Source organism: Lissotriton vulgaris, chromosome 7 (genome assembly GCF_964263255.1).
Source record: "Lissotriton vulgaris chromosome 7, aLisVul1.2, whole genome shotgun sequence".
NCBI lineage: Eukaryota > Metazoa > Chordata > Amphibia > Caudata > Salamandridae > Lissotriton > Lissotriton vulgaris.
In genome coordinates this window covers 791,570,478-791,598,279 of record NC_141695.1, presented here as the reverse complement: position 1 = coordinate 791,598,279, position 27,802 = coordinate 791,570,478, and the positions used below count along the sequence as shown (strand labels likewise).

The window sequence follows — 27,802 nt, the reverse complement described above, 5'->3', positions numbered from 1 at the left end:
TGAAGATATCCTTGTGGTTTCATTATTATGGCCCAACCAAGTCAAACTTTTGTTCATCAACATCTACTCTAGGCCAACGGGAATTGCAAAGGAATCACTGACTATAGATGAACTCTCCAACTATATATCTGATCTACCAAGTGATTCTTTCTATGTAGTGGGAGGGGATTTTAATACTCATTTCGAGCCACTCCCCGGCCTTCTGGACGGGTTATCATCGGAAGAAGAGGCCAGATGGGCAGTGCCCCTAGTGGAAGCTCCACCCCCGAAGGCTTGGACCCCACTAGCACTACAAATTACAGCCCTCACCTTAAAGTTCGGAATCAGAGCTTGCAACGGGCGAATGAAATCCGACATACCTAGTAAAACCACCTACAATAGACCGGGAAGAGAGTCCCGTCTGGACTATGTCTTGGCCCAAATGGTGAAGTGGCCGACAATCCAGGACTTTAGGGTGAGGGAAAGGACTGACCGTGACCACAATGCACTTGAGCTTGACCTTGCCCATCCTGGCCCCCAAGCTCTCGTGACCAACGCGGAAGGGAATAATCCTGCGCTTCTCCTGGACAATAGCAGGAGAAGAATCAAGTGGGAGCACCTGGTTACAAGCAAGAATAAACTCCCCATGCTCTATGAAGGGATAACTCCCATCTTGGAAACTGTGGGGAGCTTGGATACCGAGGCAAATAACAAAGACTCCCAGGACAAACTGTACAAGGCGCATGAGGACCTCATAAAAGCTGCGGCACCTCATTTCACCTGTAGTTCACGGAAGCCAAGAGGGGGGCGGCAAGGCAAAACATCATGGTATAACCCAGCATGCAGACGGGCAAAAACAGAACTCCTCAGATTAATCAAGGAGGGCTCAGGGGGGGATAGCCTTAAGCAAAGCAGGCGAGCTTACAAGAAACTCGTTGCCCATGCTAAGGCCGAATGGGAGGAAAACCAGTGGGAAGAACTCACCAAGGCCCTAGCGATCCAAAACCAACGCCTGTTTTGGAGGATAGTGAACGGGGGATCGGGGAATTTACAATCGGCACTAGAGCCCAACATTGCCCCAGGGGTGTGGCAAGCTCACTTCCAGTCCTTATACAGCTCTGAGCCGGGAGAATCCCCTGCTGACACTGAGGTGGGCTGGCCGGGTTATGAAGGGGAGCCAATAACGTTGGGCGAGGTCACTGCTGCCATTTCAGGTCTGGCCTCCGGAAAGGCGCCAGGACTGGATGGTTTACCAGGGGATATGTTTAAACAGGAGCCCATTGTCTGGGCCCCTTACCTTGCCGCACTTTTCAATGGAGTGCTTGGCGGCATGGAAATCCCTAGTACTTGGCTGGGGGCAGAGGTGGTCCCCATTTTTAAAAAGGGCTCGCCTCTCCTCCCAGCCAACTACAGACCAATCAGTTTAATAGACGTGGCACAGAAACTGTTTGGTAGGGTTTTGCTGAACCGGCTCCAGGACTGGATGAAGTGGGTGCCCTTAGTCCTTACCAGGCTGGATTCAGGAAGGGGGTATCCACAGTGGACCAGGTTTTCAGATTAAACCTAATCTATTGGAGGGCAGCAAAATTCGAGGGCGGTAGTCTGTACACAATTTTTGTGGACTTACGGGCCGCCTTCGACCTGGTGCCCAGGGGGAAACTTTGGAGCGTCCTGGCAGAGATGGGCGTTCCCCCGGACATCCTATTGATCTTACAGAGGCTGCACCACAATAATTACGCCCGAGTGAGGTGCGGGAGGTCGGGGGAACTGACCGATAGATTCCCCGTTGGCCGGGGAGTAAGGCAGGGTTGTGTGCTGGCGCCGACCCTGTTTTGTCTCTTCGTCAACGGGGTAATCGCCCACCTGAACGCCACTGACTATACTGACGCCCCCAAATTAAATGGCAGCAGGGTGCCCGCAATTATGTTTGCGGACGACACCCTGCTGCTATCTAAAACCCCCATGGGTATACAGAGGATTTTGGATTCCTTTGTGGCCTTCTGTACTGATAGGGGGCTAGAAATTAATGCGGCAAAAACCAAATTCATGGTCTTGAATCCGAGCCCAAAATTGCGGCCAAATCCGCAATTGGGAGCTGTACAGCTCGAGAGAGTAGCCACCTTTGAATACCTTGGTGTGACTCTTAATGAAACCATGACTTGGGGATCCCATCAGAGTAGGGCTAACCTCAAACTCATCCAAACCACTGGAGGTATCGCCCGGATGATGACCGGTTCAACATACCGTCCATTGGGGGCACTAATCCAGATATATAAGGCCCAGGCTAGGGGAGCGATTATGTATGGGGCGGAACTGTGGGGTCACACACCTTGCCGGAGTCTGTCATTAACGGAAAACAAGTTTATAAGACAGATAGCCGCACTCCCGACCAGCACCCCGCTCCTCCCCTTGAGGCTTGACTTGGGTTTACGACCGTTAGCAGATGAAATAAGCCTGAGACCCATAGCCTTTTGCCGCAGGCTGTGGAGCAGCAATGACCTTGCAGAATACAGGGCGGAACTGGTCGAACTTTTGAATCACCCAAAAGCGCTCAATATCCCCTGGATCAAAAACATCCAAGTCACTTGCATGGAATTAGGGCTCCCTGACTTATGGACTGAGCCGGCGAATGCCGCACTAAACATCTCTAAAATGTCCTTGGCTAACGTATATCACGAACACAAATTTGCCAGGGCCCAAGCTACCCAGGAAGAAGGGTCCTTATCCTCCGTATTTCTGCAAAGCAAGGATCTGTATAGGTTTGAGAAGGTATTGGATCCTATTTCCCCTGTACTTGCCAGAAAGCTGTTTCTCCAATGGAGATACGGCACACTGCCCTTCCGGTCCTTTACAAGCGCCTGGTCATCGGCTCCCACCACAAAGCAGTGTCCGGTATGTGATGCAATGGAGGAAACCGACTTGCATGTGGCTTTTTTCTGCCCAGCCTACAAGGTAGCAAGAAAATACTGGCTTCTCCCGTTGATAAGGAATATGGGCTGCAGGGAATACTCACCTATGTACAGGATTTTAAAATCTGATATTTCTGGCCCAACTGTTTTTGCTTTAACAAAATTTCTAACCAATGTTTGGCATACGCATAACCGTATTTTAAAGGTGTTGGGTCCCTCTTAAAAAATTCTTTTAGATGCATAGTTTGTATAGCATTTTTTAGCACATACATTCCAATGGTTTTTATCCTTTTACGAAATGATTATCTGTGATTGTATATGTGTATTGTGTATCTTTTATGGCCAAATGGCCGAAATAAAGATTGGAAATGAAATGGATTAATCACAGGAGAAACTCCTGCTATTATTTCAGGAGTCATCTGACACTGAGGCGTGTTTGCATATGTTGCACCAGGTTTCACTGTAACCTGAATAGGATCCGCACCTTTCATCAGACCAATTTCCTTTACTGTAAAGTCCCATACATCAGATTTTACGTAATCTCTCAGCTCTACAGGCAAGACTTTTTCAATGAGAAGTGAAAACAACTCATCTTCTATCCATTGCATCATTAGCATAATCTTAAACGCAACATCCTCATCTGGTGTTTCAAATGCATTACCATCAGGCGTACAATAGATGGTACAATTCATATTACAATTCATCTTACAGAGAACATCTCTCCCTAAAAGATTCACCGGCCTCGTATCACATACCACAAACCAATGCATGCCTCTGAATCTTCCAAAATGAACCTCTATTGGCTTTGTGATTGGAGTTTTAATATGCTTATTAGGCACTCCTACAACTGGATAGTTTCTCTCGAGAGGGGTAGGTTAGGAATTTCTGCTGCTCTTACAGTAGAACAGGAGCACCTGTATCCACTAGGAACGTAATATCATTACCTCCCACTTTTCCATCAACAAATGGACCTGACTGATCTACCTCTATAGTTGCACCCAAACTCACACTCTTCCTCCCCCCTCAGGCACTATCGAGATGAGTCTTAATCACACTCATTTCATTGCAACACATATTGCGAAATCATTTGCACATTCTGATTCTTACCAACTTGTTCACATGTGTGAAATCCAGTGTTCGCACTGTACCTCTGTACTTGGGCATTCACATTATTTGGCATAGGAGCTTGTGGCACCTGTAATTGTGGAGTAACTACCTGCTGTTGCTGAGTCACAACCACCTCATTCTGCATCTCTGGATTTAAGTTTTGATTCAACCCATTATTCTTCTAAATAGATCTGCACTCATTCTTCCGGTGTCCAAACTTTCTGCTCTCATGACAAGGATATTTATTTTTTAAATCATCTTGATTCATTTTCAGTCTACTTGTGCCACCACCAGATACCTGTCCATTCTGGTTTTGACCCTTCATCTGATCTGATCTGTTTGAGAACCATTGTTTGCTGTTCTGCTACCTTCACTTGTGCCCACATCATTTTCTATTTACATTTTTTATTTCTCGACTCGATGTCGTCATTACAATATTTAGCATACCTCAGAATTGCTTTGCTCTGCCAAATAATCAAATGTTGCTGAATCATGTTACTAATTTCTGGTCTCAAACCAAATTCAAAACAATATACAAAATGTGCCATATCTTTGTCTCTGATATTCTCAAATCCACGATACTGTTTGAATACCTGTTACAACCTTTCATAGTATGCATGTACTTACTCTTTTGGTCCTTGTGTCGTCCTGTCTATTTTAATACAATCTGTTTCTTTTGGAGATATTTTACTCTTCAGGTAAGTTATTACCTGATTGTACTTTTTCATCACTTCATCTGAAGGTGCACCTGTTTTTCGATCTCTTGGGTATTCTTCTTCATAAATCAGCTCAAACAACTATCTCAAACAAGCCATCTAAATCCTTCAACAAAACCTTTGAAACTTTCACAAATCTGTCTACCTGTTTGTACCACTCAATTGGTTTCTCCCTTAGCCTAGGAAGGTCATTTGTAAAAGACAATATATCCTGTCTATTCCAAGAAACGTGAACATTTCCACTACTTGGAACTTTTCTAATCGGACACACCCATTCAGCTTGTCCTGTCTCCCTCAATGGAAACAAAGACGCACTTTTATCAGTGTTCATTTCATCTTTCTTTTTAGCCTATCTACCTTTCCAACATTCTACATCTCCCAATTCTTCAAGATGCTTATCAACTCTTTAATTTGCAATCTTTTACCAGACGCATTCAAACTATCTAAATCCTTTTCAGTAAAATCCAATCTATACGTTTTCTGTAACACCTTTGTTTTTTCTATATCTATTCCATGTTCACAAGCAGCCTCTGTCAATTTCTCAAGAAGATTTTTTGCTCTCCAAGTTATATTTTTACACAATAATTACAACGCTTCATCCCGATAAGTACTTAATCTGTCTGGATTTATTGTAGCAATGATCATCTCTTCCAAATCCATTCTCAGTTTACTCACAACTATTCTCAGTGGTTGAGGTTTTCACTTTTCCATTCCCCTTATCCAGTCATCTAACTCATCTGGCGAAGGAGCCATTGTACACCCTGAAGCTGGAGAAACATTCTGTGCTATTTTCCTTGGCTCTATTTTCACACCTCTTTTTGGAGTTTGTTATCAACTCACAAACTGGAAGATCAATCAGTTGAAGTATTCATCTCAACTTGTTCAACCTAATCAGCTACCATTGCTACCTCATACCTAACACTATTCATTGGAACAGTCAATGAATGTACTCTTGATATATTCTGTTTATCCCCATACAAAGGAACTAAAGGGCCAATTGGTACCGGTAGTGTCAGTGCTTCCGCATTCACACTCAATTGATTAATTTTCTGAGTCAACTCCTCTCTTGCTTTAGTCAACACATCCATTTCACTCTCTTGCACTACTCTGGTAACTATCAGAATTGTGAAACCTGCAGAATGTGTGGTATTCCCATTAATGGTGAATTTGGAACTGACTCCTTTGAACCTCCTTGAACTTTGTGATATGGTGGAGGTCTTTTAGTCAAAATGCCATCTAACAATTCATCATCTGAATTATCAATATTTAACCCTGATGTCTCTACATTTTTATTTTTCTCTTTACATTTGCCTCCAGTCGATTCTCCAGCAACTAAAACTGGATACAAACCTTCCATTACTACAGCTCTCCTCCATCTTTTTATTCTTTCTACTCGATTTTTAAAAGGATATCTAGTCATTATATTTCTGTATCTTTTTCCACCCCTATACTTCTCTCGCTCAACTGCCTCATATTCCCTTTCCACAAGCGCTTCATACTGAGTAGGTCTAGGTCTTGGTTCTAAAGAATTCATTCAATTTTTCAGACTCTGTAGAATGCTTACATTAAATGTACCATGCTCTGGAAAAGCTAAGACGCCATTGTCTTATGTGTATTTCATCCAATTGTCTAACCAAGTACATGTATGGCAACCACTTTTCAACACATAAAAAAGCAGGTGTTCTTGGAGGTGGAATAAGAATTCCCTCTCTAGTCACTATTGGTTTGTCCTCTTTAAAGAAATATTTAATCTTATTAATCAGCTTCATTTTTCCAAATCTTTACGCTAAAATATAATTCAATAAGCCAACAACTAACTCTTCGTACTTCTACAATTTCTATTTGTCAACGATCATCCAATACCAGCGCGACACCAACCAGCCAATCAGAGACAAAATAAATGATTATGCAAAGTACAAATCATTTAGCTAATACCTAAGAAATAATGAAATACCACCCCGTGGGCACATGGATTGTAGGGGGTTCCTCAAAAGAGATTCATGCAACAAAGATTCAGGAGGCTAGATAAATGACAGGAACAGGAAACGGATAGGCCTCAGCAAACCGATGGACAGCGACAATCTCCCTCTAAGCTTCTTCCCAACCCTGCCTTCAGCTACCCAACCACACCCCCTAGGACATCTCAATTATACCCTGAACCCTACATGTCCAACCCACAGTAGTTGAAACATTCACGAAAACTCAGTCTCTCATTGGCTGATTCGGGGGGTGTTCTATCACACCACCATAGTCATGATCATGTTTACTTAGTGTTCTTTGTCTAATACATTTTCTCATTACACTATCCACACTTTTCTACAAGAAGGCAACTTGTTTCAAATTTCTAAATTTTTATTATTCAGCACTGCCTCTTTCGAATCAAGAGGTTTGTACACTTCCTTTCATTCTCATGGCCGCCCTTACGTTACTAGGCAGACACGCAACATGCTTTTGAAGGTTAACAACTGCCTTCTCTCCACTCTGTCAGAGCTCGATTTAAAGGATATTATTTCATATTTGTCCATTTAACTCTTAGTATTCATGCAGAAATATAGGCCTGTACTTTTTCTCTACAATTCCTCAGAGGGTGGTGGTGAGGCTGGCCAGTGTCTTGAAGTGAAGGTGTTTCAGCAGCTCTGTGGGCTCGTCTGGACTGTGCTCAAGGGGAGGGTGGATTTGTGGACGATGGCGATTCCTCCTCCCGGGCGGTTGGGGCGGTCCTTCCCGAAGAGCTTATATCCTTGGGAGATGGAGTTGGTGATGTCCGGTCCCGAGGAGGTGTTGGTCCATGTTTCGGTGAGGAACGCTACGTCTGGAGTGGTGCTGACAAGGAGGTCCTAGATTTCGGTGGTGTGTTTGTGGATGGATAGGACGTTGAGGAGGATGCATTGCAGGGTCTTCGGTTCAGGTGTTTTTTTGCGGTTAGGTTGCTCTGGGTCCGTGGTTTTGGCGGTGCTGCAGGTGTGCCGGCAGCAGTGACAGCTGAAGGGTCCATGGGTGTTGGCTAGTGACACTTGCTTTCAGTTGTTGTTGCTGCCTGAGTTGAGAGCATTAAGTGCCACCGGGTCGTACAGTTGGCGGTGCAGAGATCCAGGGTTCCTGGCGCGGGTCGCGGGCGGGCACAGACGGGCTTGCCATAGTTAGTTCCATACTTAAAGACTGATAAATGGGGTGGCGGTGACTCCCCTTAATAACCAGCATGCTTAGTCTCCAGGCCACTAATTGTCATTGCCCTAATAAACAACCATGGTACTCTGGGGAACTTAAGGAGCATAAACAACTGTGCAAACGAGAGGAAAGGAAGTGGAGAAAGGACTATGCCCCTGCGGCGAAAAATGAATATAGGTCATCCCTGAGATCGTACAAAAAATTATTAAAAACTTCACAAGCCGCATACTATCAGGGTAAAATTGCGGAAGCAGTTAATGCCCCCAGAGAAATTTTTTAAATCTTTCAATCTCTGGTTACTACCCCCAGGGCCATACGTCCTGTTCCGAACCCACAGAAACGCTGTGAGGACTTAGCTGCCTTTTTTGCGTCCAAAGTGTCCAATATCGACTCCAGTTTTGCGCCAATGGCATATATTCCAGACAAAATGGAGAGTGAAAAAGAGGGGGCTAAGGAGTCAGCCCCAAACTTATCTGGAGGTCTTAAAGCCTTCCCGCCATTCGATCCTGCTAGTGTGGAAAGTCTCCTTGGCAACCTGAAATCGGGCTCTCCGCTTGATGTTCCACCTCCGGCAGTTCTTAAACCGGTATCAGGGACGGTATGCCCAGTGATAATGCAGGTCATCAATGCGTCTCTGGCCTCAGGAGTAGTGCCCTCCAACTGGAAGAAGGCTAAGGTCAGGGCCCTGCTAAAAAAACCTAGTCTGGACCCTGAAGACCTGGCTAATTATAGACCTATTTCGCTACTACCGGGTCTCAGCAAAATAGCTGAAAAACATGTGCACCAGGTTCTTTCTTCTTTTATTGAGTCCACTGGTGCACTACATTCCACCCAGACAGGGTTTAGAGCCAAGCAAGGAATAGAGACAGCTCTGGTGGCGGTGGTGGAGGCAGTTAGAGGCATTGAGGATGCGGGAGGCTGCGCTGCGGTGGTCCTGCTGGACCTCAGCGCAGCCTTCGATACTGTGAACCACTCTCTCCTGCTGCACCGGCTGCGTCTTACAGGGGTTTCCGGACTGGCCTTCAAATGGCTCCATTCCTTTCTATCGGACAGATGCTTCTCAGTTTTTGAGGAAGAGGTGTCATTGAGCCAGCTGCAATTGAATCACAGTGTTCCCCAGGGATCATCACTCAGCCCTACGCTGTTTAATATTTATATGAGACCTTTGGATAAGGTGGTGCCTCCCTGGGGAATCCAACTTGTCACCTTCGCCGATGACACGCAGCTGGTCGTTTCTTTGGTGAGGGACGATGCTTTAGATCAGGGGATCAATAATTTGACCATGTGTCTCACCAAAGTCCTGGAATGGATGACCTCTTCTCTTTTAAAGTTAAATGGGGCCAAAACGGACATTATGCTTCTGGGCTATAAAGCCCCAATCAACTTGTACCTCTGGTGGCCGTATTGTCTGGGACCCCCTCCGGTGCCTAAGACCCAAATAAAAAGCCTGGGGATCTGGTTAGACTCCTCGCTAGTATTTCAATACCAGGCCAAGAAGGTGGCCGCGACTTGTTATGGATTGCTGAGAGTCTTAAAAAAAGTTCTAGGTCTCCTTCCATTCGAAGCTAGACGAATGCTGGTCCAGTCGCTGATCCTGTTGCGGCTGGACTATGCAAATGCCGTCTACACGGGGGCCCCAGTTGGTACCATAAACACTCTGCAATCTGTGCAGAACTGTGCAGCTAGTCTACTCATGAAAGTCCCCAAACGATGTTCGGCTAAGGCCTCACTTCGATCGCTTCATTGGCTACCCATTCAGGAAAGGATTAGGTTTAAAACCTTGTGTTTGGCGCATAAGTCCATCCCTAGTGCTGGCCCTTCCATTCTTGATCCCCTGTTCCGTCGCCATCAATCGGTGAGATCTCTTAGATCTAACCAGCGTAATTTGCTGGTAGTACCTAGGGTGAACTTGGTTCGGATGGGTGGCCACCGGCTTTCTGTACAAGCAGCCAAAGGATGGAACAAACTCCCAGACAACATCAGGCATTAATCCAACCATCTGGCTTTCAGGAAGCGATTAAAGACATTCTTGTTTCAATAGTGTCTTTTTTACGTCCTCTGGTCTTACAGCACTGGGATGCTCAAGAGTAGCCATGCGCTCTACAAGAGGGTATTCATTCATTCATCCTCTAAAACTGTCTACACCTGCTTTTGGGATAGGTTTGTGGCCTGTTGTCTCTCACGCCTTGTGGATCTCCTCTCTGCACTTTTTTTGGAGATGTTGCCGTTTGTTCTTTTGTTTTGTATGACCAGGCCTTCCTTGCGCACTGTTAAGGGTTACGTGTCTTCTATTTCAGCTTTTCTATGGCTGCTTGATCTACCCACCCTTTTACAGTGACTGCTTGTGACCCCCCTTTTTCTTTTTACGGGTTTACAATTTTTATTCCTGCCTAATCCCTTTTTGATGCCACAATGGAATCTTAATTTGGTACTTACTTACCTTATGTGCTCTCCCTTTGATCCTCTGCATAGCTGTTCTTTATGGTTCTTGACCATGAAAACGGTTTTTCCTGTTGGTTGTTGCATCATGTCTTGATGGATGGATGGATGGATGGATGTTGAACAGATTTTAGGACTGGATTAAGTACAATATCCTATATCAGACAGGGTATAGCAATTAAGTCTGATCAGACAAGCCCAAATAATAATTTATGAATGGTAGTTTTGTGCTGATGAGACCTGTAATTGAGTGGTTTGTAACATCCCCAAATGTAATCGAGTTTTGTTCATGATTTTAAATATCTGTTATTTGTTGTTTCTTTTTTTTAATATTACTTTTTTAACATGAGTAGTAGTGATAAAATGTAGTGTCATCTAGTTGAGACATAAATTGACTGTATTACAGTAAAAGTTATGTTATGTTATGTTATGTTACTAAGTTTTTTGAGCGCACAGCTGCCCCAGCGAAGGGGCGTCCCGGCGCTATGACTGGAAAAGCAACATAACAAGCAGAACAGAAAAGATCAGAAAATTTTAATAAGGCAGGGGAAAGAGATGCGTTTTAACAGCCTTCCTAAAAAACCAGAAGATCTTCCAAGGCTCGAATGTGCACAGGAAGCGCATTCCAAAGCTTGGCAGCCAATACAGTAAAAGAACGACCACCTAGTCTACTTTTTTTAAAGCGTGGAACAAGTGCTAGATTTTGACTAGCAGAGCGAAGACTACGAGATGGCGTATACAGGGTCAAAAGATGCTGGAGGATGGAAGGGGTGTCGGTTTTAAGAATTTTAAATGCGAAACACATCGTCTTAAACTCTATACGCCTGATTACTGGCAGCCAATGTAATTTACAAATTGTACTGCGGTCTGAACAGAACCGTGGCAAGCTTACCAGAGCCCTGGCAGCCGCGTTCTGCACCCGTTGGAGTCGCAGGACCTCCGCCTGATTGGCGCCTAAAAACAGTGAACTTGCATAGTCAAGCCTTGATGCTATGCTGGCTTGAATCACCAACTGGCGGGTGGGGGCATCAAAAAATTTGAGGATAGGCCTCAAACCACGCAAGATGCCAAAGCATGTAGATGCCACCTTCTTAGTATGGCACGAGAAGGTAAGTTTGGAATCAAGCCACACGCCAAGGTTTTTGAGTTCAGAGACCGGTTTGGGCGGGGGACCCAACTCGTTGGGCCACCAACTCGCACCCCACAGATCAGGATGTTTCCCTAACACCATCACCTCGGTTTTGAGGGCGTTGAGCTGTAGACAGTTGGTAGTAAGCCAGCTAGCAACAGCCCTCAAACCATCCGCAAAGTTGGATGCCAGCTGGTCAGAGTCCCCATTAAGAACCACTGCCAGCTGGGTATCATCGGCGTAAGATACCATAGTGAGACCCCAACTCTTCGCAACCGTCGCCAAAGGTTGGACGTATAAGTTGAAAAGAGTGGGGCTCAACGCCGAACCTTGCGGAACTCCTTGAGTAATGGCGTGAGGTTTTGATCTGAATGGTGGCACTACTACCTGAAATGATCGTTCCGCGAGAAAGGACTGGAACCAATCCAACGCCTTGCCAGATATGCCCGCCTCACCAAGCCTGCGGATAAGAATGGTATGGGATACAGTGTCAAAGGCGGCACTTAGGTCTAATAAGACCAGTGCCGCCGTTTGACCTGCATCTAGTACAGAGCGGAGGTGTTCAACCATATATAGGAGTGCCGTCTCTGTACTATGGCCAGATCTAAAACCATTCTGTGTAGGATCCAGAAGGTGAGCGGAGTTCAGATGTTTCGTTAGGATGTTATTCACATGGGCCTCTGTGATCTTTGACACCCATGGAAGGAGAGAGATGGGTCGATAACTCTCCGGCTTCACTGGATCCAGTCCCGGCTTTTTTATGATGGGCATAACACAGGCCGCCTTCCAACTAGGTGGCACTGACCCGGTGGTGAGGGATTGATCCACCAATTTTCGAATCGGTGGGAGGCAAATAGACGCAGAGTCCAAAAACTGGGCCGGTCTCAGAGGGTCATCCGGCGACCCAGACTTAACCTTGGCTACTAGGAGATTAAACTCCAGTTCCGACGGTATGGGAAGGATAGCCAGGCATTGTGATGTACGCAATCTAAAGGTCGTACTGTCAGAGTCAGCTTTGGGAAAAGAGCGGTAGATGGTGTTTACCTTCTCCACAAAAAAGCTGGCTAACAAATCACAGTGCGCAAGGGAGCAAATCTCCGTGTTAGGAAGTCTGTTTGCAGAAAGCTCCTTCAAGACCTTAAAGACCAGCTTGGATGGATTGGAACTAGCCTGAAACTCTCCAGCATAGTAGTCGGCCCGAGCCTGACAGACAGCTCTATGATAAATCTTAACCCTCGCCAGGTAAAGTACCTTTAGATCTCTGTCGTAGTTTTTCCTCCATGCTCTTTCGGCTTGACGGCAGGTGGCTTTAATCCGTCTAAGTGCCTCTGTATACCAGGGGTTCGGTTGAGAAGAACGATTTCTGCTCCATTTAGCTGGAATAAGTGCGTCTAGCGCTTGGACAATCCAGTTGCAGAAGGTGTTATAACCGGTTGCAATGTCCTCCTTAAGATCCAAGGGAGAGGTGGCCAAAAAACGATGGAAATCCTCCAGTTTGAGCTTTTTCCAGGGGCGCCTGTAAGATGTTTTATCAGGCATCCCGGTTTGGCGTGTTGTCATAGTGACACAAAGCTCAATGAGATGGTGATCACTCCATCCCATGGGTCTGGGAGTAGAGACCTCGACCAGTTGGAGGTTAGTAAAAACCGGATCAAGGGTGTGGCCACCCTCGTGGGTCGGAAGACAGACCAGTTGAGGTAACTGCACTGCTTCAAGATCATCCAACAGACTATTAACCGCTGGCATATCAGTGGCATCAAAATGTATGTTAAGGTCGCCGATGATGGTTATATTGGAGGAGGACAAAGACAAAGAGCTGACCAGCTCTGGAAGAGCTTTCCTAAAGGCACAATCGTAAAAGTATTAATGATATGTATTTTGTATGTCTTTACAAGATAGGAATATGTGTCATAATATGTTAATAGTATTATGTTTTTGGTAGATACTTATAGAGGAAGCAAAGGTGGAAGGAATTCTCTATTCTTGTCCTGAAGATGGTAGAAGTAATCATATAGCTCCACCGAAACCCGTCGACGCAATCTATATTGTTAAATCTGTAACTGGACTAGCAGCATAGAGACCAAATTTCACTGTCCCATGCATTGTCTATAGTTATTCTCAGATTAACATAGTAAGGGCGGACTGTTGCTGCCTCATTTAGTTTCTCCTTCCGTGTGGTGTATTTTTTACTGTTGTCAGTTCACTGCTATGTGATGTCATGCTTTTTGAGAATTATGAATTTTAACTGTATAGTTTTTATGGTGAGGTAATTTTGGTGCCTATTTTTAATACTGAAATGCAATGACTTGTTATTGAAAAAAACACTTTCTGTTTTGTGATAAATCAAATAAAATATTTGTAATATCGGTAGTGTACCCCTTTTGGAGTTGTTCCAAGTGTCTGAATGTGGTGTATGTGGATTTCATTTATAAATTTGTTTTATGGTCCAAAGGGTAAAATCTTTTTAACAAGGTTGTTGCATCAGCCAAGAGGGTCAGTGAGCTTTTTGCTCTGTTAGTTTACTCTGTGTACTCCAACTTCGACAAGTTGGTCCTTCTGAAACGTGCCTCTTTCCTCCCAGAGTATCACTCTGTCTACTTTCTGTGCTCTGCCTTACCATTCCAAGAAGGAGAGGTTCCATCGCTGCCATCTACCAACCTAGCTCCCTGTCGTGGCAAGTCTTTAAGAAAATAATCAACAAGCAGCTAGCCAACCACCTCAATGACATCCACCTCCTCAACACAACCCAATCTGGATTCAGGCCCAACTATAGCACTGAAATGCCCTCATAGCTGCCACTGATAGCATCCAACCAATCATGGGCGGAGGAGACATGTCTGTCCTCATCTTCCTGGAACTATGTGCCGCATTCAACACAGTCTCCCACTCAATCCTCATTTAACGCCTTCACCTAGCCAGTGTACAAGGTTTCACGCTCTGCTGGATCTACAACCTCGTAGCTGGCAGAATGAGGACTCAACCCCTGCCTAGCAACTCAAGCAAATCACCTTGGCATAATGATAGATGACTAGCTTACCATGACCAGCTAAGTGAATGCAGTTCTGCCACCTATTTCCTCTCACTCCATATGCGCAAGAAAATCTTCAAATGCCTCCCAGTCAAAATGTGAACCGGCACCTATGCTCTCATCACCAGCATGTTGATCTTCAACAATACCCTCTGTATTGGAATCCACATATAACTGAACCAAGACTTTAAACAACTCAAAACTTAGCACCAGAACTCACACCCAAGCGTCCGCCCAAGTCCCACATTCACTCCTCACCTGGTGACAGGAAGAAGATGGCCCCCCTGGTTGCTGTTTGATTCATAGAATGTAGTAGAAATTAGGATTCACTAGGCCCCTCAAATTTCTGGACCGCGCATCCATTCCACCAATGGTCTTATAGCAAATCCCCTACTTCTAACCTCTGATGCAGTGTCGATGAATTGCTGGATTGGCAACCTAGTGGATTCCATCGCCCCGGCTAGAATTGCAACGTCGCGCAGAGAATCGCCCTCTGCACCTTGGTTCTCCCCTGAGCTGATGGCCGAAAAAAGCAAGTGCAAAAAGCTGGAGCGCCTTTGGCGAGCAAACTACTGTGAATCAGCTAAAACCTGCAATAAAAAAGCCCTTCATGGCCTCCACCTATCCATAAAAAAAGCCAAAAAATTCTTCTTTGCGACTTCCATTCAGCAGGCGGAGCAATCAAGTAAAGAAGTTTTTAAGATTGTTCAATCCTTTTTTAAACCCAAAGCCATTGAGACAGAAATTATCCCATCGGTAAGACTTTGTGAAACTATCTCAAATTTCTTTGATACAAAAATAATAAAAGTTTATGATACCTTTACGGACCCCGAGCCTACAGTTATGGCTGACTTGGGAGATACTGAGCCACCCGCCAACTTTTCAAATCAATTCCATCCTATCACCCTCACTGAGGCACTGAAAGAAATAAAAAAAAATGCAAATCAGGGGCCCCTGATGACCCATGTCCACCTAAGCTCTGGAAAATGATGTCCGACGCAATTGTAGTCCCCCTTCTACATATATGGAACACGTCCATTGAAACTGGTATGTTCCCTGATTGCTGGAAACAGGCCACGCTCCTCCCTTTGAAAAAAAAAACCAACGGTGCGCCGGATGACCTGAGCAATCTCCGACCCATTTCCCTTCTAGCAGCCCCAGGAAAAATGCTCGAAAAGCTGATCCAACGTCAGCTAAACAGCTTCATTGAAGAAAAAGGCGCCTTACATGAAACACAGCCAGGCTTTAGAGCCGGTTTTAGCACCGAGATGGCCCTCATTGAGGTTGCTGAGTCAATCAGGTGGTCCTTAGATTCAGGAGCATCAGCTATGTTGGTGCTCCTGGATCTATCAGCTGCATTTGATACGGTGGATCACGGCAGATTGCTGCTGCGGCTGAAAGACATAGGCCTAGAGGACAAGGCATTGAGCTGGCTCCACTCCGACCTCACAGACCGGTTCCAGAAAGTGGCGCTGGGCACCTTCTCTTCTAAGCCTAAATGCCTCTGGTGCGGTGTCCCGCAGGGGTCGGCACTCAGCCCACTGCTGTTTAATGTCTATTTGGCCCCACTTTTTACTCTGATTGCTAAATGGGGGGTCAAGGCAATTTCGTATGCAGATGATACGCAATTAGTGTTCCCTTATAAAGATACGTCGGAGGCAGTTTTCAGTAAAATTAGGGGCTGTCTTCGAGATGTGGCTAGCTGGATGAATGCAAATAAACTAAAAATGAATGCTAACAAAACGGAGGTGTTATTTTTTGGAAAACACAAACACCCCCCCCCCCCCAGACTTGTGGTGGCCTCCTGAAATGGGCCCAGCTCCATCTCCCGGAACCCATGCAAAAAATCTGGGAGTTTAGATGGGATGAGAATCTCTCCTTCTTGCCTCACATACAGCAGCTCACCGCCGGCTGCCTGCACAAACTTAGAAATCTTCGAAAATTCCTGTCTCTTCTACCAGTCGAGTGTCACAAAATGGTAGTTCACGCGACAGTTACGTCCCGACTGGACTACTCAAATGGCCTCTACCTTGGGCTGCCCAAATATCTGGTGCAACGCCTACAGATCGTGCAGAATGCGGCTGCGAGACTGATAAAACGCATTCCCTTTAGGCATCATGTCTCTCCGGATCTGCACGAGCTACATTGGCTCCCAGTGGCAAGTAGAATAAAATTCAAAGTTCTAACCTTGGCGTTCAGAGCGCTTAAAGGTATCTGTCCCAACTATTTAAAACTTAGACTTCCCCGATACCACCAAGAGCGACAGCTGCGATCTAACTCTATGCTTAAGCTAATTATCCCACGCGTGAGGAAAGCTAGACTTGGAGGCAGGGCCTTCTCGGCTGGCACGGCGAAAGTCTGGAACACCTTGCCCTCTGCCATCCAATCTGCCACGACTGAAGCTAGCTTTAGGAAGCTCCTAAAAACTTGGCTTTTCATGCAATAAAACTTGAATTTCTTCTTCGCTCGCTGCTGAAATACTCGTTAGCGCCGGGACACCTCACCCAGAGGTAGCTGTTCGCGCTTTACAAGCATCTGTATTATTATTATTATTATAAAAGACCTCCAATCCACGATGGAATCTTGGTACTTACTTACCTCATAAGCTCTCCCTTTGACCTCCCCCTCTGCACAATCTTGAGCCAGTCTACCTCAGCCACCACAGCAGTTTACACACACCCACTAGACTATTTGCGGACATTTTACTGTAGGACAACCACCAACACACAGCTGTTAGGTTTAAAAAAAAAATGTATGGGATGGGCTCGCTCTCTTGTCCCTACTGCCCTCCCCACTAACTCCTCAGAAGGAGTGCAAGATTAAAGAAAAAGAGCAACCGGGGCAACAGCGAGCGACCAACTAGGCAATGGAAGCGTGTTTTTTTTTTTTTTTAAAGCGAGAGGCCAAAAAGGTGAGGGAATGAGTGAGAAAATCAATAAAAAGCAGCAATTAAAAAAATGAGACAATCAAGAAAATGGCAGCAAAGAATAGAAAACAGAATCTAAGAAAAGCGTCAAAGAATGATTAAGAAAGTCCATAAGCAGTGGCGAAGAATGAGTGAGACAGTCAAGAAGAGAGGGCAAAGAAGGAATAAGTAAGTCAAGAGACAGAAGCAAAGATTGAGTGAAATGACCAATAGGAGGCAAAGATTCCTTGAGAAGGCAAAGAAAGGGTAAACCAAACACGAGCCAGCAGGGGTAAAGTGTCAAAAGAGTTGAGACCAAAAGATTGAATGTGACAGATTTGAGCATAAAGAGCAAGAAGTAGATTCAGAAGCAGAAAAGCAGAGTTAGTGGCGGAGCTAGCGATAGACGAAGAGAGCCGAAGATTCAGGAAGAGAGAGACAGAAGTTTGAGATGAGGAGCCTTGTAACAGTGCTGGAGCTTGGCTCCTAAGAGTCTTGGCCTGGTCATAGGACTGGACACTGGTAAGGGTGCAGATGGGGGGCTAGGCAAAGCCTGTTTAATCCAACACAAACTTCATAGGGCCACTGCTGAGATCAATAGAAGGGTTGAGGAGGTTAGGACAACCATTTCCGAGTCAAATTCTATATTAAGAATTGATTTCTCTGATGTCACCAAGGCAATAACAGATCTGTTTCAAGTAATTGCTGTAGATTCAGAAGCAAACAGACATTGGCAAAGACAGAGAACTCTGCCCACAGTCTATATGCTTCTTGTGCTCTGTAAAAGAAGTGGTCCTGTTAAATTAGATCCATTCTCTATTCAATTCGCTAGAAGCCACAGTTGGCTCGTAGTGTGTGTTGCAACACTACTTGCATAAAGATAACTGTTAGTGAAGTTTCATGACGCAAAGATGTAAAAGTAGTCAACCTCATCATGTAAGTATTTGTTTCTGAAATTGTGGATTGTTCCGTCTGACATACCACATTAAATGCTAGTCCTCTCATCCTCTCTTAGGAAGGTCCATTTCAGCAGATAGAAGTCTACTGCAAGTATCATGATGTCATTAGTGAGTTTCATTCAGACATTGGCAAGTGCTTTGAAACCTGTGCCATCGAAGCTGTACATTCTGAATGCCAGGTAAGTGAAGCTCAGCCCTCTCTTGTTCCTTACAATGCTATTGGTCTGTTTTTTCAATATCTTGGTAATGAAAGGTCTTACCTCTCACACACAGCTAATTAACCATTTATCTCTCAGCTTTTATTTGTTAAGTTATGAGATCTTTTATTCTTTTCCAAACTTTATTGCAATATAACAGAAAAACACAGGTAATAAATAAATTAACTGCATGACAGAAACATCTGTGATAATATAAGTGCATAATAAAGTATCCATACATGAAAGATGTCCAGAGACATTAGAAACACATATTTGTGGTGTAAATTATACTATGATACAGTCAAAATGTATACCATGGGATTAGTAGAAAATATCAAATAGAGTTAACTAATTAATAATAAAAAATAATAAACAACTCTAATGAACTCTAGTGAAATAACCAAATAATCAGTCGCACAGAGGGAATATTTCATGCAGTGTAATGGTCATCATTATCAACCAGTGCTGACTAACGGAATCGATATTAAAGTATACGAGTCATTAAGAGTAACCCTGAAGCTGGATCTTCTGCACCAGTGGGTGGGTGTTGCACTTAAAGAGCGGGCCCAGCACATCCATACCTTTAAATATAAACTACTTAGAAGGGTCCCCTTTCCGGAGGTGTAGATCTTAAAGAGGGCTCTGTCACAACTGGTAAAATCATTATTGTCTACACTTCTAAATTAAGCCAAGTCCTCTATGTAGGGGGGTTTGAGTATAATGCATATAGAAGCTGCCAAGTTAATATATTGTTCACAGAAAATGTTACGTGCACTATTCGTTACCAATGCAGTTTTTGTCTGTGATTCATAATCTTAAAAGCGCATTAGGGTATCCATTCAAACTTAAATTCATCCATAAATGTAATATTTCCACAAACATTTTTGAGAGAAATATTCAAGCTGGCAAATACTCCCTTATCCCAATGTAACCTTTATTCCAGTATCAGCCAATACCTTTCAGTTCTACCTAAACTGAATAAGGTTTATCACTTTCCCTCTTAGACAATAGTGTACTTGACAAACTAAAACAAACACTAGCAATACCAGTAGGTCGGGCTTTAAAAGAATGTTGTATGATAAGGTGAAACATTACAACTTGATAGCATGGGAATGTATATTTGTGAAAGCACAGAACTGTAGAATAATATTGGTGTATGTTTAAAAGACTGGTGACAATTGCACTGTCAAGCCCGATCTAAAAATCCTTGTAAGTTACTGACTGCCCTCCTATGCCAGCTGCCAGAGAAAAGCACCATACATTATCTTCATGTCAGAGACACTTTAATAGTATTGCAATGAAATGTGTGTGCCCCTGAAAATTAATTCTCATGCAGCAAGATAAACAAACCGAATGATCACAGCTTTGTGGAGTGCAAGCACTTTTTGTGGAAGCACACAACTTCTGCCCAGTTAAAACATGTACTCCTTGCTCTCCACATGGAACTGGAGTGGAAGCCCCTCTCCTGGTGATGCTCACATAATTGTCTGGTGACAGCGGCACAGCCAAACCAGAACTTAGAAAGAAAGCACAAGCAGTACTATTACTAAAAAAGAATGAAATGAACACCTTGAATCCTTATGACATTGAGAATTAAAGGTCAATTTCCCAACTTCTATATTTGGACAAATTACTTGAACGTCCATTCTACAACCAATTATGCAATTTCTTTGAATCTCCAAATTTGTTGAGCTCCAATACAAGCAAGATTCCATGCTGTTGCGCTGATGAGATGTGCCTGCAGCGTTAAATACTGTTTTAGAATCAAAAATAATAAGGCAATTGTAAGGCTAATGACTGTTTAGGATGAAGTTTACAAAGTTTTAGTCTCCTGAGTTTTACTTTTTAATCATAGACTATAACTTACATGTGTCCAGTACTTTTTAACCATCACTTTTGATATTCATGCTGATTGTGATATTATGCTTTTATTGTAATCTTTTTAATAGTACAATAAATTTGTTACTGCTGTTACTCATTAGTTCTGGGGATCGGATATGCACTTGTCTTAGTGATATGTAACTTCAGCTTGCTCTTGCACCGCCGTCATGTAAAAGTAGTTGAAATTGGTTTCCAGGTCGGAAAACATGGTCTTGGAAAATCCATTGCTAGAAAATATATTTTCGATGTATGTGAGCTGTAGACCAAATTCTTTGCATACTCCTGTCATCTAGTGTTGGGGCAGAATGTTTGCAGTTTGTTTTTCTTTGAGAAGTCTATCTGATAGAGACTACTAGCCGCTTATTCCTTAACGGAGAATTAGCCAGAAGAGAAACCTCAGCTCTATCACACGCTGTTGGTATAGGCTGCTTGTCAGTCATTTTAAAATAAGCACGCTGCTATTTTGCACAGAACCTTTTAACTTGTTATATCTATTGCTGCTATTTCGCTGATTTTACAAACTTGAAAATCACTGTACCTTGCTTGGTGTCTCCCTAGTCCGCCGCGGCTTGTGCCACTTGAGCGGTGGGGTCTTACACCATCTTTCTAGGCGCCTCACTCCCTCGATTCATCAGGGGTAGCGCTCTAGCCTCAGCCCACACTGTTGCGGTCCCGCCCACTGTGATTATTTAACCCAGTGCGCCGAGCGGACGCGCGCAGAAGAGAAACCTCGGCTCTATCACACGCTGTTGGTATAGGCTGCTTGTCAGTCATTTTAAAATAAGCACGCTGCTATTTTGCACAGAACCTTTTAACTTGTTATATCTATTGCTGCTATTTCGCTGATTTTACAAACTTGAAAATCACTGTACCTTGCTTGGTGTCTCCCTAGTCCGCTTGTGCCGTTTGAGCGGTGGGGTCTTACACCATCTTTCTAGGCGCCTCACTCCCTCGATTCATCAGGGTAGTGCGCTAGCCTCAGCCCACACTGTTGCAGTCCCGCCCACTGTGATTATTTAACCCAGTGCGCCGAGCGGACGCGCGCAGCGGCAAACTTTGACCTGTAATCTACAATGGCCATCATACGGTATACTAACTTGGAGCTTCACGCCTTAATACAGCAAGTAAGACCACCATAATATCCAAATATTTCTGTAGCAGTAGTAAGGGTATGGGATTCAAGACATCAGCGGCAATACCACACCCTAGAACACCTGCCCCCCCCCCCTGACTGCAGGCAAACTTAGTCTGCATGTATTGCAACGCTAGATCCCTACCGAAGCACACCTTGGAAATATGGACGCTCCTGGACTCAGACAACCCTGATGTCTTATTTGTCACGGAGACATGGTTGCAGGAGTCCTCCTTGCCCGACATCGCGATAGCCATTCCCCCTACCTATAAAATAGATAGACTTGAGCGTCCTGGAAAAAAGGGAGGCGTAACGGCTATAATTTACAAACCTGCTATTAAGCTGCACATTAACGACTCCTATTTAGAACCCTGGGGCGAAATGTGTATTGCCACCATGACCATAGGAAATAAAGAGTCATGGAAGGTGACTCTGATCTGTAGACCCCCAGGAGCCAAAACCCATTTTGTGGAGAAACTAGTGGAAGCAATAGCGCCCTATGCCCTAGCCACAGGGACCTTCCTTTTGTTAGGGGATATCAACTATCGTTTGGACCAAATTCATGACCCCTACACTGCAGACTTAATCACTAGCTTCGAGGCCTTCCAGCTACGCTTACTTCCCACAGGTCCAACGCATATTGCCAGACATGCGCTGGATCTCATATGTACTAACTCCCCAAAAGTTGAGATCAAGCAGATCGATCCAATCCTTTGGACTGATCACTTTCTCATAAAATTTGACATCACTGGCCCTCAGGTCAAATCCCGAAATATTACTCAAGTAAAACTAAGTAGACTGTGGAACAAGATCACCTTAGACTCCTTTGCTGCGCATTTCTCCGCTCCAGTTATCACTCATAAAACTGACCCTAATACAGCAGCCAATGAGCTAGAATCCGCAATCGCCTCGGCGTTAAATAACATTGCCCCAGCACGGGCCTCTAAGCCCCCAACTAAAAACTCACCCTGGTTTACGCCGGACCTGGAGCTAGTTAAACACTCGGTTAGGGTAGTAGAAATGAAATGGAGACAAATAAAAGATTCAAAAGACAGGGAACAATACAAGGCAGCACACAGGCAGTATATGAATGAGATCGCCAAGGCAAAAAAAAATTACCTCGGCAATAGGATAACACAGGCAGCTAACTCACAGAAAGAGCTATATAGCATAGTCAAAGAATTCACTAATCCTTCTGCCAACCAACAGCCACTTAACGAATCTAAAGAATGGGTGGATTCTGTGGCCCTATACTTTCATGATAAAATCAATGAGATCCACAAGCTCTTCCCTCAGCAGCCGCCTGTAAGCCAGGCCATAGGCTTACCGAACAACAGCCGCGTTGTCACACTAAGGGAATTCTCACCTTGTTTAGAAACAGAGGTGGAGGTAACCCTGCGCAAAGTGAAGTCTGGAGCCCCTGGAGACCCGGCTTCCCCACAAATCCTATCCAAAATAGCTCCTGCCCTGATCCCTGCCCTTACTAAAACTTTGAATGAGTCCCTACTACATTCCTCGGTTCCATCTCATTGGAAGGAGGCAGTAATAAGACCTATTTTGAAAAAACCTTGGGCTGACGCTAAATCTCTCCCTAACTATCGACCTATCTCCCTTCTCCCCCTATTTGGAAAGATCATGGAGTCATTAATTAATACGTAGCAATCAAAAATGGGGAGAAGGAAAATTAGTGATCCCACCAAGTTCCTTGGCTTTAAATACTGTTAATCAAGAGGGGGGAGGGGGGATCACTTGTCCTGTATAACCTGGGTACAGTTCTTACTAGAATGACCCTTGTTAAAAGACCCTCATACACGTGTAATCATGGTGGTATGGGCGGTATATCTTGATTCTCCGCCTTCGTTTACACGTCTGTGCAGAATCACGGGGTCAGTTGGTATGCACCCTCCACCCGGAGTAGAACACCCTAGGTTAAAACAGTAGTGATCAGTGATTGTTGGTGAAGTGAAAGTGATTTTCTTAAAAACAATCCAATCTTGCCGGGGAAGAAATAATTTTATTGACCGGGATTGAATTGATGGTAGAGGATATGGTTGAAAACGTTTAGAGAAATTATTAGGATTCACACATATTCAATCCTCCTGTGTACAAAAATGGTCGACATGTTTCAGCCTTATTGCCCAAGGGGTCGGTGCGGCTTTCTTCAGGACCAGGTGAGTTCGGTGAAGAGAGTGACTCAGGCCTACTCTCTAATGAAGGTCAAAGTTGGACCTATAAGTGAAGAAAAGGTAGTATTGCTAGGGTGTGGGTCATAAGGATTAGTGCAAAACTTAAATTAAGAATAAGTTGGTTACTCAAGAGTTAAAACTACGCTATCAGACTCCCTATCTTTGGGGGACATAAACCACATACTCAGTACTGGGAAACAAGTCATGGCTGGGAACCTCTAATGATGCATTGCAGGAGGTATAGGTAACTCTAGAGTTCATGCATCCCCCTAGGGTTCCTCCAAACACTAATAGTTCAGTAAGATACGCAAAGGTCTTGGTGAAGTAGACAGCTATTTTAAATTACCAACACTAGTTTGGGGTATGTAGAGTGTTGTTACTGCTAACAACCGTGTCAAAAAGCTGTTATGATTTTACCCCAAATCCCGAGAATATCCTCAAAACACATACCTTCCATTAGTTACTTGTCAACATTTCACGGGTACCCAGAGGCTCGAAGGAGGGGCTCCTACAGATACATAAGTAAATTTAAGTTAAAGGAGCGAATGGATACTTATCTCCGTTAAGTTGCTCGGGCATTCGATCTATCAGCGCCATACCTCGTTGCTCCATCACTATTTTACGGATTTAATATATTCTATACTTCGTACCTAAATATCGCATCTATTTATTGCCCTTATCAGCGATCACTCTGCTAATCCCCAGGAGTCTTTTCTCCATTTCCACGCGGAAAATGACCATTTAACCCGGCAACGTAGGTTACTGCCGTATCCGGGACCGCGAGAGGCAGAGACAGCACAAGCTGCAGGTTCGCGAGTGGAGCAACGAGGTATGGCGCTGATAGATCGAATGCCCGAGCAACAGTCATTAATTAATAAACAACTTATAAGGCATCTGGAAACCAATAAGCTCCTGGACCTATCCCAGTCTAGCTTCAGGGTATCGCATAGCACAGAAACTGCCCTGTTGGAAATTGTGGATAATATAAGAATGAGTCTTGACTCCAGCCAGTCTGCCATACTTGTTCTCCTCGACCTATCTGCGGCCTTCGACACCATCTCTCTTCGCATTCTTTTAGAGCACCTTGTTGAGGTTGGCATCGAAGGCTCCGCACTACACTGGATAAAGAGTTATGTGACCAACAGGCGGTCCAAGGTCCAAGTTGGAGCTCACGCCTCCAACTTTTATGTCAACGATAAGGGTGTCCCCCAGGGGTCAATATTGAGCCCTACGCTTTTTAACCTGTATGTGTCCCCCCTTGCAATGATCATTAGAGCGCACAGTTTTGGAACCGTGTCTTACGCAGATGACACTCAAATACTGGTCACAATAAACCATAACCCAGATGTAATCAAATTAAGGTTTAAAGAGTGTATGGTATCTATTCATGATTGGATGACCAAGAACTTTTTAATGATGAACGCAGGTAAGACGGAGGTCTTGCTATGTGGAAAAGCAGATAAAAATATGGTCCGAGGATTGGTGGCCAGTCTCCTTTGGTCCATGCCCCTCGCCTACATCCTCTGTCAGGAACCTGGGGGTAATAATTGATAATAAGCTCTCCATGTCTGACCACATAAGTAAAGTTGTGCAAACTGGTTTTGGCCTCATTCGTAATCTGAAGAAAATCTTTAAATGGATACCCCTCTCAGCTCGCATGCCCCTAGTACAAGGACTCATTATCAGCAGGATTGATTATGGAAACGCACTTTTGTCCTCAATAAATATCACTCTCCTGGCTCGCCTACAGGTCCTCCAGAACACGGCTGCAAGGCTAGTGCTGGATATGCCGTCCCGCACCCCATCACTACCTTGTTTAAAGTCCTTGCACTGGCTTCTAATACAAAAGCGCATTAAGTTTAAACTATGCTGCCTGGTCCATAAATCCATCAATGGACACGGTCCAGCATACTTGGAACACAAACTAAAGGCCCACAAACCAACAAGAACGCTTAGATCTTCTGGCAAATCTCTTCTCATCATCCCGAGGGTACGCACAGCCAGAAATGGCGACAGGGCATTTAGCAAGACAGCCCCTGAAACCTGGAACTCCCTTCCCCTCCAGATGAGGACAGAGTCCGACTACCTTAGTTTTCGTTGACAACTAAAAACCTGGCTTTTCTAGCCCTACTCATCTGCTATGTGTTTTCCAGCTGGGAGTTTTCTCTTCTGCAAGCGCTCTGAGACCTTCGGGTGATTTATGCGCTATACAAATGCAAATAAACTAAACTAAACTAAACCCCCAGGTGCGTGAGACTGCATCCAGGAAAACTTTTCTGCCACAGCATCCCTGCGAGCCGGGAGGACGGCACCACGTGACTCCGCCCTGATGTTGTCCGCGTTCGTGACGTCAGCGAGCTTACATAAGTCCCGCCCCGGCGCGCCACTGTCCGTTTTTTTCTCTTTCCGCGTGCAACGCGGATCCGGATTACTGTCCTGGCCTGTTTTCAGGCTTTTCATTCTCTTTTTACGCTTTGGAGTTTAGTGGAACAGTGTGCGAATGCCATAGGGTTTCAAGGCCTGTACCTCCTGTGCACGTCCCATGTCGGCGATGGACCCTCACCCGATTCGCATGTGGTACATGGGTGAGCACATGGGTGAGCTGCGACGCCTGCCAGCACCTGAAGGCTTGATCACGGCGCTCACGTTGGATGAAGTTGCTGTTGGTGCGCTTGTCCAGATCGGTGCCGTCCTAGTGTTCGTCCCCTACCTTAGAGCCAAGGAACCGCCGATTTTGTCTGCGGAATCGCCTTTCGCGCGGCCCATTGGGTGTGGTTTATCGGCTGGAAGGTCTTTCAGTATGTCTCCAAGGCCTTGTCCTCCTTCCGCGGTGGGCGCCGGCTCTCCCCGGGCCAGGTGCCCCCGCTTGGCGCCTCACTACCCGCTGTTTCCTGGCGCGGAGGCGACTAGGGCCCAAATGACAGCCTACGCTACGGCGCTGCAGGCTTATTTGGCCCTTCCTCCACCTCCTGTGACGTCTGCGGATCCTTTGCCTTGCGCGGTAACTTCAGCAGCGTCGCCGGCGGCTCCGGCCCCGGCGCCGCAGGTTTTGGCTTCAGTAGTCATTCGGGGCTTCCCTCATCGGCGCCTAGCGTCCCTGCCTTGCCTCAAATCCCTACGGGGCTCCCTGTGGTGTCGCAGGTGATTGGGACTCCGGGCTTGTCCCCGAGTCCCTCTCTTTTCTCTGAGCAGGCGACTGCTTCACCAGAGGTTGAGCCACTGCCGTTTCGGCGCTGGTAGCCTTCTCTCCGGCTCCAGTGGAGTAGAGGATGGAGGCCAGGGCGCCTTCCCCGAGTCCCTCTCGGTCCTTGGCACGGGCGGCTTCCACGTCTGAGGTAGAGCTGCTGCTGTTTCGACGCTGCGTCTTCGGTGGTTCGGCGTCGGTCTCGCCCCATTCTCCTACAAAACACGTGCTGGCAGGAACTGGCCCGGCGCCACGTGGGCCCACTCCGGCATGGGTCGACGCTGGGTAGGCGCCGATGGTGGAGTCCACAGAGCCGCGCTGACACTGGGTTCTGGATTCACCTTCTGAGGTCCCTTCTTCCCCTAAGGTCATCAACTGCTGGTGTGTTCCTCCCCGGAGACTGGGCACCGTGTAGTTGCCTTTTCACCGGCATCTTCCAGGTAAGGCTCTTCGCTGTCCCCATGGCCTAAATCCTCGAACCCTTCCTTCCGTGGCTTATGGCTGGCTAATCCACTAGCATCTCCGCCCTCCCCTGGGGCCCCTCAGGTTCCCCATTCGTCTGTGATTCCTCCGATATGCCGGGGCTGGCCAGTTCCCCCTGGACTTGGGGATGGGCGCCTCAGTTTGCAACTGTCACCCACGGAGGAATTACTTTCACCTCTGCTGCGCCCTACTGAGGCCAGTGTTGCCTTTGTTCGGGCTATTTCCATGGCTGCTGATATTCTGAGGTTGGGTGAACCTGTCACTCCATTTCCTACAGACAACCACTTGGAGATTCTCCACCAGGGCTCTGGTGGACGGGAGTTGTTCCTTACCTTTGCAGAGTCACTCCATAATTCTCTTATGGGGGCTTGTGGGCACCCTGTCACAGGCCATCCGGTGC

At 45.5% G+C, this 27,802-nt stretch overlaps 1 protein-coding gene across 1 annotated transcript in view; it reads left to right on the top strand.

Annotated features, from left to right (window-relative positions):
* RNF213 (ring finger protein 213) overlaps positions 1-27,802 on the top strand; it is a 2,876,335-nt gene that overhangs the window by 1,001,052 nt on the left and 1,847,481 nt on the right. The window contains exon 15 of the mRNA XM_086931045.1: positions 18,396-18,518. Within this exon, the coding sequence (XP_086787171.1) occupies positions 18,396-18,518 (123 nt within the window). The remainder of the gene's footprint in view (positions 1-18,395; positions 18,519-27,802) is intronic.